The sequence below is a fragment of the Schistocerca cancellata genome, chromosome 10 (genome assembly GCF_023864275.1).
Source record: "Schistocerca cancellata isolate TAMUIC-IGC-003103 chromosome 10, iqSchCanc2.1, whole genome shotgun sequence".
Lineage (NCBI taxonomy): Eukaryota > Metazoa > Arthropoda > Insecta > Orthoptera > Acrididae > Schistocerca > Schistocerca cancellata.
The window spans coordinates 91,221,118-91,237,254 of NC_064635.1; the positions used below are offsets into that span (position 1 = coordinate 91,221,118).

The 16,137-nt window shown below is 43.6% G+C and overlaps 1 protein-coding gene across 1 annotated transcript; it reads right to left on the minus strand.

Annotated features, from left to right (window-relative positions):
* Positions 1–409: 409 nt before the first annotated feature.
* LOC126106153 (uncharacterized) lies at positions 410–15,284 on the minus strand. The gene is made up of 3 exons (XM_049912394.1): positions 15,142–15,284; positions 8,101–8,458; positions 410–848 (listed from the first exon to the last, which is right to left on the minus strand). Exons 1-3 carry the CDS (start codon positions 15,282–15,284, stop codon positions 597–599), a joined length of 753 nt encoding a protein of 250 aa, XP_049768351.1. The 3' UTR covers positions 410–596.
* Between the last annotated feature and the right edge of the window lie 853 nt (positions 15,285–16,137).

A 16,137-nucleotide genomic window follows, 5' to 3' on the forward strand; every position in this document is an offset into this window, starting at 1 on the left:
TATCATTGTAATGTGCAGGTGGCTGTTCTTAGGTTCTGGAATTTAAGAATGAAAAAAGCAACAAAGGTTAAACTACTTTTCATTGCTTTCCAAATGGGATTAACTATTTTGATTCAATAGCAAAATAAAAATTTTCTGAAGTGTAAAAGTGTCTAGTCAATCTATTTGTTTTTCTGGAACCGAAAGTAATTCCTGGAAAAAGCAAAGTCCCTTCTTGGAAAGAACCTGTTACAACGTTTTCTCACGTATGCGATACGGATTTTTCATTTTTTTGTACATCAGCATGACAACAAATTACTTGTGCCAGCATTAATAGAGAGTAAAGTTGGAATGTGTCAACGTTTCCAGTGTTAGTAGGTTCATTGGTTAGGTGAAGCTGGGCGAAATCAAATGAAATATCATAAACACATTTTTAAAAATGAAAATGGAGTTTTATTATGCGACCTTTGAACATTTACAACAGTCTGGGGTAGTTGTTGAACGGCAAGTATAGGTATTGGAAAATACTTGCTGCATAGGATCAGTGGATGATGTTTGATCCTGAAAGGATAGAAAAAGGATTATAAGAAATGAGGATGGATGTCAGTATGCAAGGTTTAGTAATGGTAGCCATGGTAACCAAGTCCGTGGTAGCCAAGTCCACTGTATCCCAGACCACGGTAGCCCAGGCCGTAGTAGCCAGCATATCCTGGGTATCCATATCCGTATCCGTATCCACCGTAGAGTCCAGAGGAGTAGGCCAGGGGGGCGGAGTAGCCGAGGCCGGTGGCGTAGGCCAGGCCGCGCTTCTCCTTGGGGGCGGACTCCTCAGCGGCGAAGACGGCGGCGAACAGGCACAGGGCCAGGACCTGAAAAATGGACAATAGCGCTGTAGTCAGGGGTATGCATCACGCTGAATTATATATACACACATTCCCAATTTTGCGAATCACAATAATTGGAGAATGGGGAGTAAGATTTCACAGGTGAGTGGAAATGATTTACTATGTTCCACATGGTTCTATTTTGGGTCCTGTGTAATTCCTGATATCTGCAAATGACATTCTGCAACTGAAGAAGCAGAATTACCGTCATTTTATGATAATGCAAATCGCAACCACATCTTTCCAAAGCTTAAAAACTGCGGAAAGTGTAACAAGATATTACAGGCGAATGGACATTATCTTTTTCATTCGATAGCGTTCCATTTAGGGTTCTGCATAAATTCTGACATCTACGAACAGCACTATGAACCGAGCAAGGAGAATTACTGTCATTTTATGATAATTGAGATCACATCCACGTCTTTCGAAGCTTAAAACGTGAAGAAAATGGAATAAAACATTACAGTTGTGTGTAAATTATGTATTGTATTCTGATAGGTTCTATTTAGTGTTCTGTGTAAATACTGATATCTACGAACGAAACTCTGTGACTGAACAAAAAGAATTACTGTCATTTTATGACAATTCAAATCAACCCACATATTTCCAAAGCTCGAAATGTGAAGAAAGTGCAACAAGATATAACAGGTGCGTGGAAATTATGTATTGTGTTTCACTGGGTTCTATATTTGGTTTTGGGTAAATCCTGATATCTACGAACACCATTCTGTAACTGAAGAAGCAGAATTACTGTCATTTTATGATCATTCGAATCACAACGTCTTCCCATAGTGTAAGAAGTTTAGACAGGGCAATGAGATATTACAAGTGTGTGTAATATGTTCCATAGGGTTTCATTTTGGTTTCTGTGTGACACTTATTTTCAAACGACGTACTGTAACTGAAGAAGCAATGTTACTGTCATTTTCTGATAATTAAATTCACACTCACATTTTTACAAGTTGGTGGAGATACTAAAGGGGCGTGGAAAGAATGTATTATGTCTGATAAGGGTCTAGTTTCCTAATAGCTATGAACGACATTCTGTGCTAACACTTGTAACTGACGTAACAGAATTACTGTCATTCCATGATAACTGGAATTACACGAACTCAGTTAACAAGGTAAAGCAGTCATCAAGTTGAAGGTTGGTTTGAACACAACAGTGCTTTGTTAGGCGTGGTGTAATGTGGCCTTGCGTTCTTCGAATCATCGAACCGACTGACGTCGCGAATTATAGGAGGACCTACAGTTTAAATGGATTCCAAACGATACTGGGACTCGGCAGATTTCACTTTACCAATATTTGCCAGATGGTTAAGAAGAGGTAAGTGAGACATAAAGTCTTGTAACAGAGCAGGGATCGAACCCAAGACATCCGGATCAGTAGTTTGGCACTTTACCACTGTGACAGTGTGCAGACTGCAAATCACGAGCATTGCAGTGATCTCTGGTGTGCCCTAGGAAATATTATTGTACTTACAGAGACATAAAACTGTTCACGACCTTCGTATACACGGAAAGTTCCGAGATGCACACATAAAACTGTATTAACCCTCGTTGTCTGTTGCATAAGGACAGTACAACAGGTGAATCAGAATTCCCAATGCTCATAACTTTGGTGAGTTTTCAGTAAGGTTAAACGCTGTAGTAAGTAGCGAAGTGTTTGCAAGCAGCACAGAAATGGGCTTTGTGCCCCACACGGTTCTGCCGTAGGTTGTCTACTATTAATGCTGTATATTTAAGATTTTCTGCTCTGAAAACTCATAACTGAAAGAGCACTGTTACTAGCACCTGCTGGCAATGCAAATAACATAATCTCTTCTAGTAAGTTTTTAACACTAGGTGTGAAAGTGCATTTCAAGCTTTTAAAAGAAATTAATTACAAAAATAAAGCAACAAAATGAGCCAGGATTAATCCAGAGTGGAGATATATTAACAGGTATAATGCTGAAGAGTAACAGAAAAAAAAAGAATTTCTCGTACATCCCATTGAAGTGTAGTAGGTGCGTTGTTATGGGACAATGACGTAATGGGCAGTATTAGATGAAATTTCAGATTTTCTGCAGACTACGCTGTTATATACACTCCTGGAAATGGAAAAAAGAACACATTGACACCGGTGTGTCAGACCCACCATACTTGCTCCGGACACTGCGAGAGGGCTGTACAAGCAATGATCACACGCACGGCACAGCGGACACACCAGGAACCGCGGTGTTGGCCGTCGAATGGCGCTAGCTGCGCAGCATTTGTGCACCGCCGCCGTCAGTGTCAGCCAGTTTGCCGTGGCATACGGAGCTCCATCGCAGTCTTTAACACTGGTAGCATGCCGCGATAGCGTGGACGTGAACCGTATGTGCAGTTGACGGACTTTGAGCGAGGGCGTATAGTGGGCATGCGGGAGGCCGGGTGGACGTACCGCCGAATTGCTCAACACGTGGGACGTGAGGTCTCCACAGTACATCGATGTTATCGCCAGTGGTCGGCGGAAGGTGCACGTGCCCGTCGACCTGGGACCGGACCGCAGCGACGCACGGATGCACGCCAAGACCGTAGGATCCTACGCAGTGCCGTAGGGGACCGCACCGCCACTTCCAAGCAAATTAGGGACACTGTTGCTCCTGGGGTATCGGCGAGGACCATTCGCAACCGTCTCCATGAAGCTGGGCTACGGTCCCGCACACCGTTAGGCCGTCTTCCGCTCACGCCCCAACATCGTGCAGCCCGCCTCCAGTGGTGTCGCGACAGGCGTGAATGGAGGGACGAATGGAGACGTGTCGTCTTCAGCGGTGAGAGTCGCTTCTGCCTTGGTGCCAATGATGGTCGTATGCGTGTTTGGCGCCGTGCAGGTGAGCGCCACAATCAGGACTGCATACGACCGAGGCACACAGGGCCAACACCCGGCATCATGGTGTGGGGAGCGATCTCCTACACTGGCCGTACACCACTGGTGATCGTCGAGGGGACACTGAATAGTGCACGCTACATCCAAACTGTCATCGAACCCATCGTTCTACCATTCCTAGACCGGCAAGGGAACTTGCTGTTCCAACAGAACAATGCACGTCCGCATGTATCCCGTGCCACCCAACGTGCTCTAGAAGGTGTAAGTCAACTACCCTGGCCAGCAAGATCTCCGGATCTGTCCCCCATTGAGCATGTTTGGGACTGGATGAAGCGTCGTCTCACGCGGTCTGCACGTCCAGCACGAACGCTGGTCCAACTGAGGCGCCAGGTGGAAATGGCATGGCAAGCCGTTCCACAGGACTACATCCAGCATCTCTACGATCGTCTCCATGGGAGAATAGCAGCCTGCATTGCTGCGAAAGGTGGATATACACTGTACTAGTGCCGACATTGTGCATGCTCTGTTGCCTGTGTCTATGTGCCTGTGGTTCTGTCAGTGTGATCATGTGATGTATCTGACCCCAGGAATGTGTCAATAAAGTTTCCCCTTCCTGGGACAATGAATTCTCGGTGTTCTTATTTCAATTTCCAGGAGTGTATAAAGAAGTTTCTCCCCACAAAAATTGTTACTAAGTCCTACTTCATCTACATAAACATTAAGCCTCGTAGAATATCGTTCTGTGTAAGGAATTATTTAGGTTGTGAACTTCGCTAAACTTTAAGGCTTCCTATGCTAGCAAGTACACGATTAATGAGCCACAAATCATCAATCACGTCAGACCAATACCTGAAAGTAGTGGATACACGTATGAAGCAGAACTACCTCATTTGCAGAGCTGTATGTAAGGCAAATGGCGAAATTCGAATCGTTGATAGGGGAATGGGAAACCCTTTGTATTCTGAACATATGTTATACTAAACATGTGTAGAGGCCACACTGGCACGTAAGCGGGGTCCTGCCAGGTCGATCTAATAGTAAAGAGCAAGCATGTGCAAAGAAAGTAGATGCGAATGGTTACATGCTTATTTACGTGTAGCACAAACACTGAAAAGTCTTACCTGCGAATACTCGAAGAAAAACGCGACGCATCTCCAAAAAACATGTTCGCGATAAGAACCGCGTTTCCGGGTAAAAACCAGTAATGCTGTTTAGCCCGCTACTTTTTTACCCGGTAGTGATCGAGCAGACGGAACCAGGCAAATAACTCGTATAGAGACGCAATGCTTCCCACGCTCCATAAAGGGGACGCGAGGGACACTTAAACACGATACAACGCACGGTACTGCCTATCACACTAACCATAGTCATCAGGTCAGCGCTGATGTACATGAAGAGACGATTAAAGCAAACGAAGAGTTTTTGAAGAACGATGAGTACAGAGAAGAGCCCGCCCTGCCTTTTACGACAAAATGCTTTTTTTTTTCTGAAGCTTCGCTGCAAACACCCTGAAAGCCTCTGACGTGTGTGGATAGCTCATTTAGTTGGACAAGTTCTGAGAACAGGGGACTCGTTACGACTCCTGCTCCCCTGACACAGATTTAACCTGGCATGAAGTTTCCTCCTTCAAGCTAGCCGGCCGCTGTGACCGAGAGGTTCTAGGTGCTACAGTCTGGAACCACACGACCGCTACGGTCGCAGGTTCGAATCCTGCCTCGGGCATGGATGTGTGTGATGTCCTTAGGTTAGTTAGGTTTAAGTAGTTCTAAGTTCTAGGGGACTGATGACCTAATATGTTAAGTCCCACAGTGTTCATGAGTCTGGCGATATACCATCTGACTTTCGGAAAAGCATCATCCACACAATTCCGAAGACGGCAAGAGCTGACAAGTGCGAGAATTATCGCACAATCAGATTAACAGCTCATGCATCGAAGCTGCTTACAAGAATAATATACAGAAGAATGGAAAAGAAAATTGAGAATGCGTTAGGTGACGATCAGTTTGGCTTTAGGAAAAGTAAAGGGACGAGAGAGGCAATTCTGACGTTACGGCTAATAATGGAAGCAAGGCTAAAGAAAAATCAAGACACTTTCATAGGATTTGTCGACCTGGAAAAAGCGTTCGAGAGTATAAAATGGTGCAAGCTGTTCGAGATTCTGAAAAAAGTAGGGGTAAGCTGTAGGGAGAGACGGGTCATATACAATATGTACAACAACCAAGAGGGAGTAATAAGAGTGGACGATCAAGAACGAAGTGCTCGTATTAAGAAGGGTGTAAGACAAGGCTGTAGCCTTTCGCCCCTACTCTTCAATCTGTACATCGAGGAAGCAATGATGGAAATAAAAGAAAGGTTCAGGAGTGGGATTAAAATACAAGGTGAAAGGATATCAATGATACGATTCGCTGATGACATTGCTATCCTGATTGAAAGTGAAGAAGAATTAAATGATCTGCTGAACGGAATGAACAGTCTAATGAGTACACAGTATGGTTTGAGAGTAAATCGGAGAAAGATGAAGGTAATGAGAAGTAGTAGAAATGAGAACAGCGAGAAACTTAACATCAGGATTGATGGTCACGAAGTCAATGAAGTTAAGGAATTCTGCTACCTAGGCAGTAAAATAACCAATGACGGACGGAGCAAGGGGGACATCAAAAGCAGACTCGCTATGGCAAAAGAGGCATTTCTGGCCAATATCAAATACCGGCCTTAATTTTAGGAAGAAATTTCTGAGGATGTACGTCTGGAGTACAGCATTGTATGGTAGTGAAACATGGACTGTGGGAAAATCGGAACAGAAGAGAATCGAAGCATTTGAGATGTGGTACTATAGACGAATGTTGAAAATTAGGTGGACTGATAAGGTAAGGAGTGAGGAGGTTCTACGCAGAATAGGAGAGGAAAGGAATATGTGGAAAACACTGATAAGGAGAAGGGACAGGATGATAGGACATCTGCTAAGACATGAGGGAATGACTTCCATGGTAGTAGAAGGAGCTGTAGAGGGAAAAAACTGTAGACGAAGACAGAGATTGGAATACGTCAAGCAAATAATTGAGGACGTAGGTTGCAAGTGCTACTCTGAGATGAAGAGGTTAGCACAGGAAAGGAATTCGTGGCGGGCCGCATCAAACCAGTCAGTAGACTGATGACCAAAAAAAAAAAAAGTGCTCAAAGCCATTTGAACCTTCAAGCTAAACGATTTCGTCCTTTGTAGTTTTTTTCGTTTGATGCTTATTTCTTGAAATACTTGGCCCAGTCACTATCAATGGACCACCCTATATACAGGGCTATTATAAATGATTGAAGCGATTTCATAAATTCACTGTAGCTCCATTCATTGAGATAGGGTCACGACACACTACAGATACGTAGAAAAACTCATAATGTTTTGTTCGACTGAAGCCGCACTTCAGGTTTCTGCCGTCAGAGCGCTCGAGAGCGCAGTGAGACAAAATGGCGACAGGAGCAGAGAAAGCGTATGTCGTGCTTGAAATGCACTCACATCAGTCAGTCATAACAGTGCAACGACACTTCAGGACGAAGTTCAACAAAGATGCACCAACTGCTAACTCCATTCGGCGATGGTATGCGCAGTTTAAAGCTTCTGGATGCCTCTGTGAGGGGAAATCAACGGGTCGGCCTGCAGTGAGCGAAGAAACGGTTGAACGCGTAGCCCGCGGAAAATTGGCTCATGCCACAACTGGAGACCGACAGCGCCGACTTCATCTTTCAACAGGATGGTGCCCCACCGCACTTCCATTATGATGTTCGGCATTTCTTAAATAGGAGATTCGAAAACCGATGGATCGGTCGTGGTGGAGATCATAATCAGCAATTCATGTCATGGTCTCCACGCTCTCCCGACTTAACCCCATGCGATTTCTTTCTGTAGGGTTATGTGAAAGATTCAGTGTTTAAACCTCCTCTACCAAGAAACGTGCCAGAACTGCGAGCTCGCATCAACGATGCTTTCGAATTCATGCTGCGCCGAGTGTGGGAGGAACGTGATTATCGGCTTGATGTCTGCCGAATCACTAAAGGGGCACATATCGAACATTTGTGAATGCCTAAAAAAACTTTTTGAGTTTTTGTATGTGTGTGCAAAGCATTGTGAAAATATCTCAAATAATAAAGTTATTGTAGAGCTGTGAAATCGCTTCAATCATTTGTAATAACCCTGTATATGATCTGATGCATTTTTTATGAATATGTTTAATGTGACCCTCAAGGAACACAAATACAGCATTTAGAATTTTTTGTGTTTACTAATTCATAGAGCGCTAGGTAAGCCAGGAATTACTATTGAAGCCTACGAGAACCTAGAAGCGACAAATTGTTTCTGTTCAAGACAAACTTGTACAGTCTGGAGCCGCCTGCACTTACCAGGTACTTCATCATGGTGGAAGGTTTGTGGAGGGTGAGTGCCTCTTCTGCGGTGAAGACTGCTGGCGAATGCTGGAGAGTCCGAGCGGACAGTGATCTTATATAGGGGACTCCAGGCCTCTGGGAGCTGGAGGTGTGGCTCGGCGCGAAGGCCGCCCGGGCTCCAGCGCTGACCGCGGCCCCCGACGCCAGCTGTTGTGGAGCGCTGGAGGGGAGCACGACTGGACAAGCGGCGGGCCGGAGGCGCGGCCAGCGCGGCGGCGACACACCCCACCCGCTGTGGCGGCGACTGGGCCGCGTGATGGATGTCGCCTCCCGCCGCCGGCCACCATTCCGCGAACGCGATACTACCGGGGTCCTACGTAATCGCACACGTGGGCAAGCGCCCAGGCAGTAAAGTGTACCAGCCAGAACTAATAAATCTGAATAAACATTTCGGCCTTTGAAACTTCTACAAGAGCCACTGGACGGTGCCTGTAAGGATGGGGCAGTATGAGTCAATGTCGTACCTGGGAACAATAGTCAGACTTCCACGACTTCCAAGTAAAGCTATATACACTACTGGCCATTAAAATTGCTACACCAAGAAGAAATGCAGATGATAAACAGGTATTCATTGAACATTTTCACGCAGTTTGGGTGCATAGATCCTGAGAAATCAGTACCCAGAACAACCACCTCTGGCCGTAATAACGGCCTTGATACGCCTGGGCATTGAGTCAAACAGAGCTTGGATGGTACAGGTACAGCTGCTCATGCAGCTTTAACACGGTACCACAGTTCATCAAGAGTAGTGACTGGCGTATTGTGACGAGCCAGTTGCTCGGCCACCATTGACCAGACGTTTTCAGTTGGTGAGATATCTGGAGAATGTGCTGGCCACGGGAGCAGTCGAACATTTTCTGAATCCAGAAACGCCCGTAGAGGACCTGCAACATGCGGTCGTGCATTATCCTGCTGAAATTTAGGGATCGAATGAAGGATGGAGCCACGGGTCGTAACACATCTGAAATGTAACGTGCACTGTTCAAAGTGCCGTCGATCCGAACAAGAGGTGACCGAGACGTGTAACCAATGGCACCCCATACCATACGCCGGTGATACGCCAGTATGCCGATGACGAATACACGCTATGAATGTGTGTTCTCCGTGATGCCGCCAAACACGGACGCGACCATCATGATGCTGTAAACAGAACCTGGATTCATCCGAAAAAACGACGTTTTGCCATTCGTGCACCCAGGTTTGTCGCTGAGTACACCATCACAGGCGCTCCTGTCTGTGATGCAGCGTCAAGGGTAACCGCAGCCATGGTCTCCGAGCTGATAGTCCATGCTGCTGCAAACGTCGTCGAACTGTTCGTACAGATGGTTGTTGTCTTGCAAACGTCCCCATCTGTTGACTCAGGGATTGAGACGTGGCTGCACGATCCGTTACAGCCATGAGGGTAAGATGCCTGTCATCTCGATTGCTAGTGATACGATTTATGGTGTAGCAATTTTAATGGCCAGTAGTGTATCTGAGTGTACTGGGGTGGGAAACTTAAAGGCGAAAGTAATGGCATGACGTATCACTGCCAAGTAACGTAGCTCAATGAAATTTGGATCACACGAAGAAAGAGCCGTTACAGTTTAGTACAGAAGCTGAGAGAAATACGCAGTGAGACGAACAGGAACGACATTTTTATTCAATGCCAGTAAGTGCGTTGAAATCACTGCTATTTGTGATGGGTCCCTGACATTACAAAAGGCGGTACACGGTTCTTAATAGTGTGTTTCATCGCCACGGATAGGAACGTCTGCTCCGAAATGTGCCAGCATGTTTGTCATCAAGGCTGGCAAGGGTTTCTTGGAGCAGGGCGGTCCATCCCTCCACCAGCTCCGTCGCCACATCACGCCGACCCAGAACGTATAAGTCTCAAAATAATTCCTCCCTTAGAGAAACTCACAGTTATGACCATTTTCTCTCCATAAATAGAAGTAGTGTATTGTAAAGTGTTCGCCTTCAGTGATTGTTGACCCCACCACTAAGAGTAGTTATTGCCATCATTGATTTGTTTTGCTTTCCAGTGTATTTGTACTAGTCGTTGCATGTGTTCTGTGTGTTTTTTGGAGGGGTGTGCTTCGACGTGTATATGCAGTCGTTTGAGCAGTAGTATTTACGTGCTGTACTGTGAAATGTGACCAGATGTGTAAATTGCGGCATCCGCGATTAAAGTTATTTATACCGACCAATTACAAAGTAGTAGCTTACTCGCCATTGGTTGAAGTTAACGTATTAGACGGAGCTTTGAGTCTAACAGCTGTCAAAGGAAACGATCTTTGTTTACATGCCACTTAGCGTCATATTTCCATTCATTCATCTTTAGATGCAAATTTATCTGGGTTTAACTGTTGCTGATAAGAAAATTACAGTACATTGTGTCCTTATTTTACTGTTTTTACTATCAATGGGTTTTATTATCAGAATTGGGAAACTTCTCATATAGAGGTTTTCTTTCGAAGTTCCCGGAAGTAAAACGAACTCTTGGGGTTTATACAATATTAATTTACTTCATGCAGTTTTTCTTTAAACATTTCCATTCATATTTCCATTCATTCATCTTTAGATGCAAATTTATCTGGGTTTAACTGATGCTGGTAAGAAAATTACAGTACATTGTGTCCTTATTTTACTCTTTTTCCTATCAATGGGTTTTATTATCAGAATTGGGAAACTTCTCATGTAGAGGTTTTCTTTCGAAGTTCCCGGAAGTAAAACGAACTCTTGGGGTTTATACAATATTAATTTACTTCATGCAGTTTTTCTTTAAACATTTTCTCATTACAATTTTCCGGTCATAGTAAACCTCCAGGAACCGTTTTCTTCATACATATGCTACTATTTGTGATTACAGATTGAAATTTTTGGCTCAGAAACGAGAGGTAAGAGCAATATGTGGTGTAAATCTGCAAACGTGTTGTCGACCCATGTCCAGTAGTCTGAGAAACCTCATATTGGCCCTCAACATATATTTTCTTTGATGTCATTTGTTGCAATCAATATCAGCTTTCACTTAAACAATACTAAACCGAAATCCAGTCTGCATTTGGAACGCGCCTCCTTGAATCTTAGACAGAAAGGCGCGCGGTATTCTGCTACATCCATTTTCAATAAGCTGCTTTAAGAATTCTAAAACCTTATAGAATACTAGTATTCAATGAGCTGTGGATGAAGCTCGACCAACAGGCATTACATGCATTGATCAAAAATGATAGTGCATTGAGAATGGCTAGTCGACCGTTGTTCTACATCTACATAGTCCGCGAAGGGTACCCTGTACCACTCCTAGTCAGTATGTTTCCTGTTCCATTAGCAAATAGAGCGATGGAAAAAGACAGTCTGTAGGCCTCCGTATGATGCCTAATTTCTCGTATCTTATTTTCATAGTCCTTGCGCGTAATGTATGTTGGCGGCAATAGAATCTCTCGGCAGTCAGCTTCAAATTCCGGTTCCCTACATTTTCTTAACACTGCTTCTCGAAAAGGACGTCGTCTTCCCTCCAGGGATTTCCATTTGAGTTCCCGAAGCATCTCCATAACACTTACGTGTTCGAAACTGCCGGTAACGAATCTAGCAGCCCGCCTCTGAATCGCTTGGGTCTCTTGCTTCGGTTCGACCTGGTATGTATCCCAAACACTCGAGCAGTACTCAAGAATAAGTCACACCAGCTTCCTAGATGCGATCTCCTTTACAGGTGAACCACTCTTTCCTAACATTTTCCAATAAACCGAAGTCCACCATTGGCATTCCCTACCACAGTTCTTACATGCTCGTTCCATTTCATATCGTACTGTAACATTTCGCCCAAATATTAAAACTACTTGACTGCGTCAAGCAGGACACAAGTAACACTGAATCCGAAAATTACAGGTTTTGTATTCCTACTCATCCGCATTAACTAACATTTTTCCGTATTAAAGGCTAGCTGCCATTCATCACACCAACTGGAAATATTGTCTACGACGTTTCTATCTACAGTCACTCAACTTCGACCCTTACAGTACACCACTGCATCATCAGCAAACAACCGCAGATTACTGCCCACCCGTCCGGCAAATCATTTATTTGTTCAGAAGATCCTATCACATTTCTTTGGAGCACTCCTGACTTTACCCTTGTCTTTGATGTACAATCGCCGTCGGAGACAACATGCTGGGCTCTATTACTTAAAAAGTATTTGAGCCACTCACCTATCTGTCAATTTATTCCATATGCTCGTACGCTCGTTAACAGCCTACACTGGGGCACCTTGTCAAATTCTTTCCGGAAATCTAGAAATATGGAATCTGCCGGCGGAGGTTCGAGTCCTCCCTCGGGAATGAGTGTGTGTGTTTGTCCTTAGGATAATTTAGGTTAAGTAGTGTGTAAGCTGAGGGACTGATGTCCTTAGCAGTTAAGTCCCATAAGATTTCACACACATTTGAACATCCGTGGTCGTCAGTATGTCACGTGCTAAATGGGCAAGCTGAGTTTCGCACGAGTGATGCTTTCTAAAACTATGCTGATTCGTGGACATAAGCCTCTCAGTCTCAAGAAACTTTATTGTATTGCAACTGAGAATATGCTCAAGGACTCTCCAGCAAACAGTAGTTCAGGATATTGGTTTATTATTTTTCAGGTCCGTTCTTTTACCCTCCTTATATATTGGACTTACCTGCGCTTTTTTTTTTCGGTCTCTTGGGACATGGTGCTGAGAGAGAGATTCACAATAAATGCTGTGAGGTCTTACCCACTCGTTGCTTATAGGGTGCCTAAAGCATGCTGCTTGCTCGGATAGGTATGCAACAATTCAAGCAAATCACATTAATAGTTTTTATTACAAGAAAGAAGACTGACAATAATTTCGGATTTACAATGAGCTGTAGCAAGCGATGGGCGACATGCAAATAAGTCAGTGTGTAACACCATGGCTCTAATGCTGTACAGATTTATTTTGATTTTGTTTCATTTAATGTTACTTCGTTGAGCTTCTGTAAATGTGTTTGGATCGATAACACAAAATTGTATACTCCTTTCTTTGTAAAAACTTTGATGTCGTGATTTGATTGTATGCAATCTAGTGTATCTGTTATTTAAATTCTTTGTCCCATTTGGAGGGAACAAAACTTACTGTATATAACTGTAATTTCTGTGTGAATAATTTTTTGTAGAAATGTCAATATGTGCAAATGTTCTGTTTTATTTAATGTATTTGGTTACTGTTATGTAAACTGCTGATCCTCACTTAGGTTTCTTAGTTAGTTTGTATGTAAAAGGTGTAGTAGTTCCCCTCGGGAACGGAACTTTGTAGCGCGCGCAAATTGTGGTTGGCCTACGTAGAAAAGGTGGAACTGATAGTCAGTCGGGGACAAGCTACGAGTCGGGGATGAGCTACGAGTCGGGGACGAGCCACCAAACTGTGCACTGCCGTGTAAAAGATGCATATTGTGCTGGTTCCGAGAGAGTCTTTTCCTGACGCTTTCCAATGCTTCTGAAGAATGGATAAATAGCTGGAAATATTCTGGGATTGGTATCAATCATCGCCACCAAGAAATGACGTAGTCCAGCAATTCTACCTGCAATTCCACCTAACAACATGCAGTTGCCACCACATTGCGCAATCATTACATCGGAATACTACAATGATGTACAGTGAAGCATCAGCTTAATGGATGAGTTAGTGTGCTCAAATATAAGGTAATTTATATCTGAATTTAAGTACCTACCTTGATTTTTTCCTTATCATAACACCTCTCAGATTCCTCTCCGTTTGAACTAAAGTGATTACCGAGTGTCCCTACTGAAAGAACATTAAAGACCAGTTTTTTTTCTAATTAATGCCCCTTGAACGTAGTAAAGAGAAAGTTAAAGTTAATGTGGCAAGAGAGTGAGTTAAAGTTAATGATGCTTGCTGAAAATAATTTTCCTAGTAAAACTGCTTATTAATGTGTTGTTGCCAACTTCAAATTAAAAGTTCTTAAGACTGAGGCTTATAAAGTTTTGCTTAGTAAATGATCACATTACTGCTTGTTGTAAATCGCAGAAGGTGAGTCAGTATCTTACATATATGTTAATTTTGTGTCTCACTGTAGTAAAAGTAGAAAGCTGCAGTTGTGAAATGTTATATACTCATGTTTGCTGTTTGTCTCTCTTGTGTATCAGAAGTGCATATTAATAGTATAAAATGATCCACAGTTTGTCTATTGTGTTAATGCTCGGTAACAAGTAACGGAAAGACCACTAATTATAAAAACCATAATTTCTTTAAAGCCTGAAAGTAATAGTGTGTTTCGGTATCTCTTATAATTTTGCAAATATTTTCTGCTGCTCTAACTGTTAGTTTCAATCTAACCGTAAACATATGTATGTGTCAGAGTTCACTGCACCCGCGTGTGACAAAGTATAGGTTGTGTTTATCCATTAAAGTTACTAACAGCTATTTTCTTGAACGAGAATGTTAATCATTCTCTTGCCTAGTTAGGCTGGCGACCGTTTTTTTTATCCGTTGAACAGTGCAGATAGGCAAAATTTTGTTTGTTACTGTTCGAATATTTACGTAATTCTGACTTTCATTTCCGATAAGCCATTCCCGTTAGGTACAGCACGGTCAACATAACAAAATTCCTCTCAGAGGGTAACACTCCTCTGTTGCTTTATACCATAATTGTACTAACTAGACAGTTTTATTTCACAACCTGCCTCCAGCTTCGAGGTTATGGTATAGCAGTAGCAGAAAGACAGGAGTGTTATAAGTGTCCCTCACTATGTACAATGCCCATGTGAGCAATGCATATGGATCATTAACAACTGTTCTCTGTTAGGCTGGGTCTAGTACTGTCTGGCCGAGCCTCGCAGTTGTTCATGTCTGGGCATCTGGCCCATGTGGTTCTTGAAGGTCCTGTGGCTTTTGCCTTAATGCCTTCTGTCTCAGCTAGGGTTTGCAGAAGTATTGTTTTTTTTTGCATGCATTTTTCTTGTGTATTTTGTTTGTGTGTTAGTATGACTTAGTATCTAAAGTACCTGGTTAGTGTATTCTTGGGATGCTTGTAGTTAACATGAAATTGATCCGATTCCAAGCTAGAAATGAACTGGTATGGTGAACTTTCTGCATTGGTGTTGAAAGACTGGGTTCTTTGCTGGATGACTGTAGTTATGGTAGGCATGTTTGTGTCTCTGAGTATAAGTGCATTTGGTACGAATCAGGTATCTGTTAGTGTCCTAAGGGCCTTGTTTTGTACTATTTGCACTTTTCTCAGGTGAGTGTCTGCGGCCATGCCCCAGACCTCACAGCTGTAAAGTATGGCAGGAAGGACCACCATCTTCCACATTCTTCATTTTGCTTCGATGGTCGGTCCATTGCCTTTTAGCAATGGATATAGTTGATACAACCTACCTGAATCCCGATTACATGCGTCAGCTATGTGTGAGTTCCACAACAGTTTGCTATGGATCTTCAGGCCAAGATACCTGACTGTGTCGCACCAGGGGAGGTCCCTTCCGTCAATGGAGAGGTGACTGTTGGGTGGCCTTCTCCTGGTTGTGAACATTATTGCATTGCACTTTGTTGGGTTGATTTTAGTTTTCCAGAAGTTTGGATGTTTAGGGCGATATAACTGGGGTTCGGGTGGCTGGCGTAAATAGCTGTGTCGTCGGCGAATAGAGCTAGATGGGTGCTGTCCCGCTTTGGAATGTCATCGGTATACAAACTATACAGGATGGGCCCCAGAACAGAACCCTGGGGGACTCCTACCTGGATTGACTTAATGCTACTCTTGTATCTATCCTTGTACACAAAGAATTTCCTGATAATTAAAGATGAATGGAGGATCTTCAGCAGGTGCTGAGGATAGTCATACTGGTGGAGCTTGTATAGTAGGCCGTCGTCCCAGACACGATCGAAGGTCTCAATATTTAGAAGACTGCCCTCATGCTGTGCTTGTTTACCCTAGCCTTGCAGATCTGCTCCACCACTCGGGTGGCCTGGGAGGTGGTGCCAAACTACTCTGGGATTGTGAT

Bases quoted from the DNA above. Each gene is read 5' to 3' on its own strand.
- LOC126106153 (XM_049912394.1), bottom strand. From the start codon at position 15,284: ATGCCTACCATAACTACAGTCATCCAGCAAAGAACCCAGTCTTTCAAC. The intron at 8,459-15,141 runs GTACTTTAGATA...GCGATTACGTAG, and splicing joins CCCAAGAATACACTAACCAG to GACCCCGGTAGTATCGCGTT. The intron at 849-8,100 runs GTAAGTGCAGGC...TCCATTTTTCAG, and splicing joins CCACCATGATGAAGTACCTG to GTCCTGGCCCTGTGCCTGTT.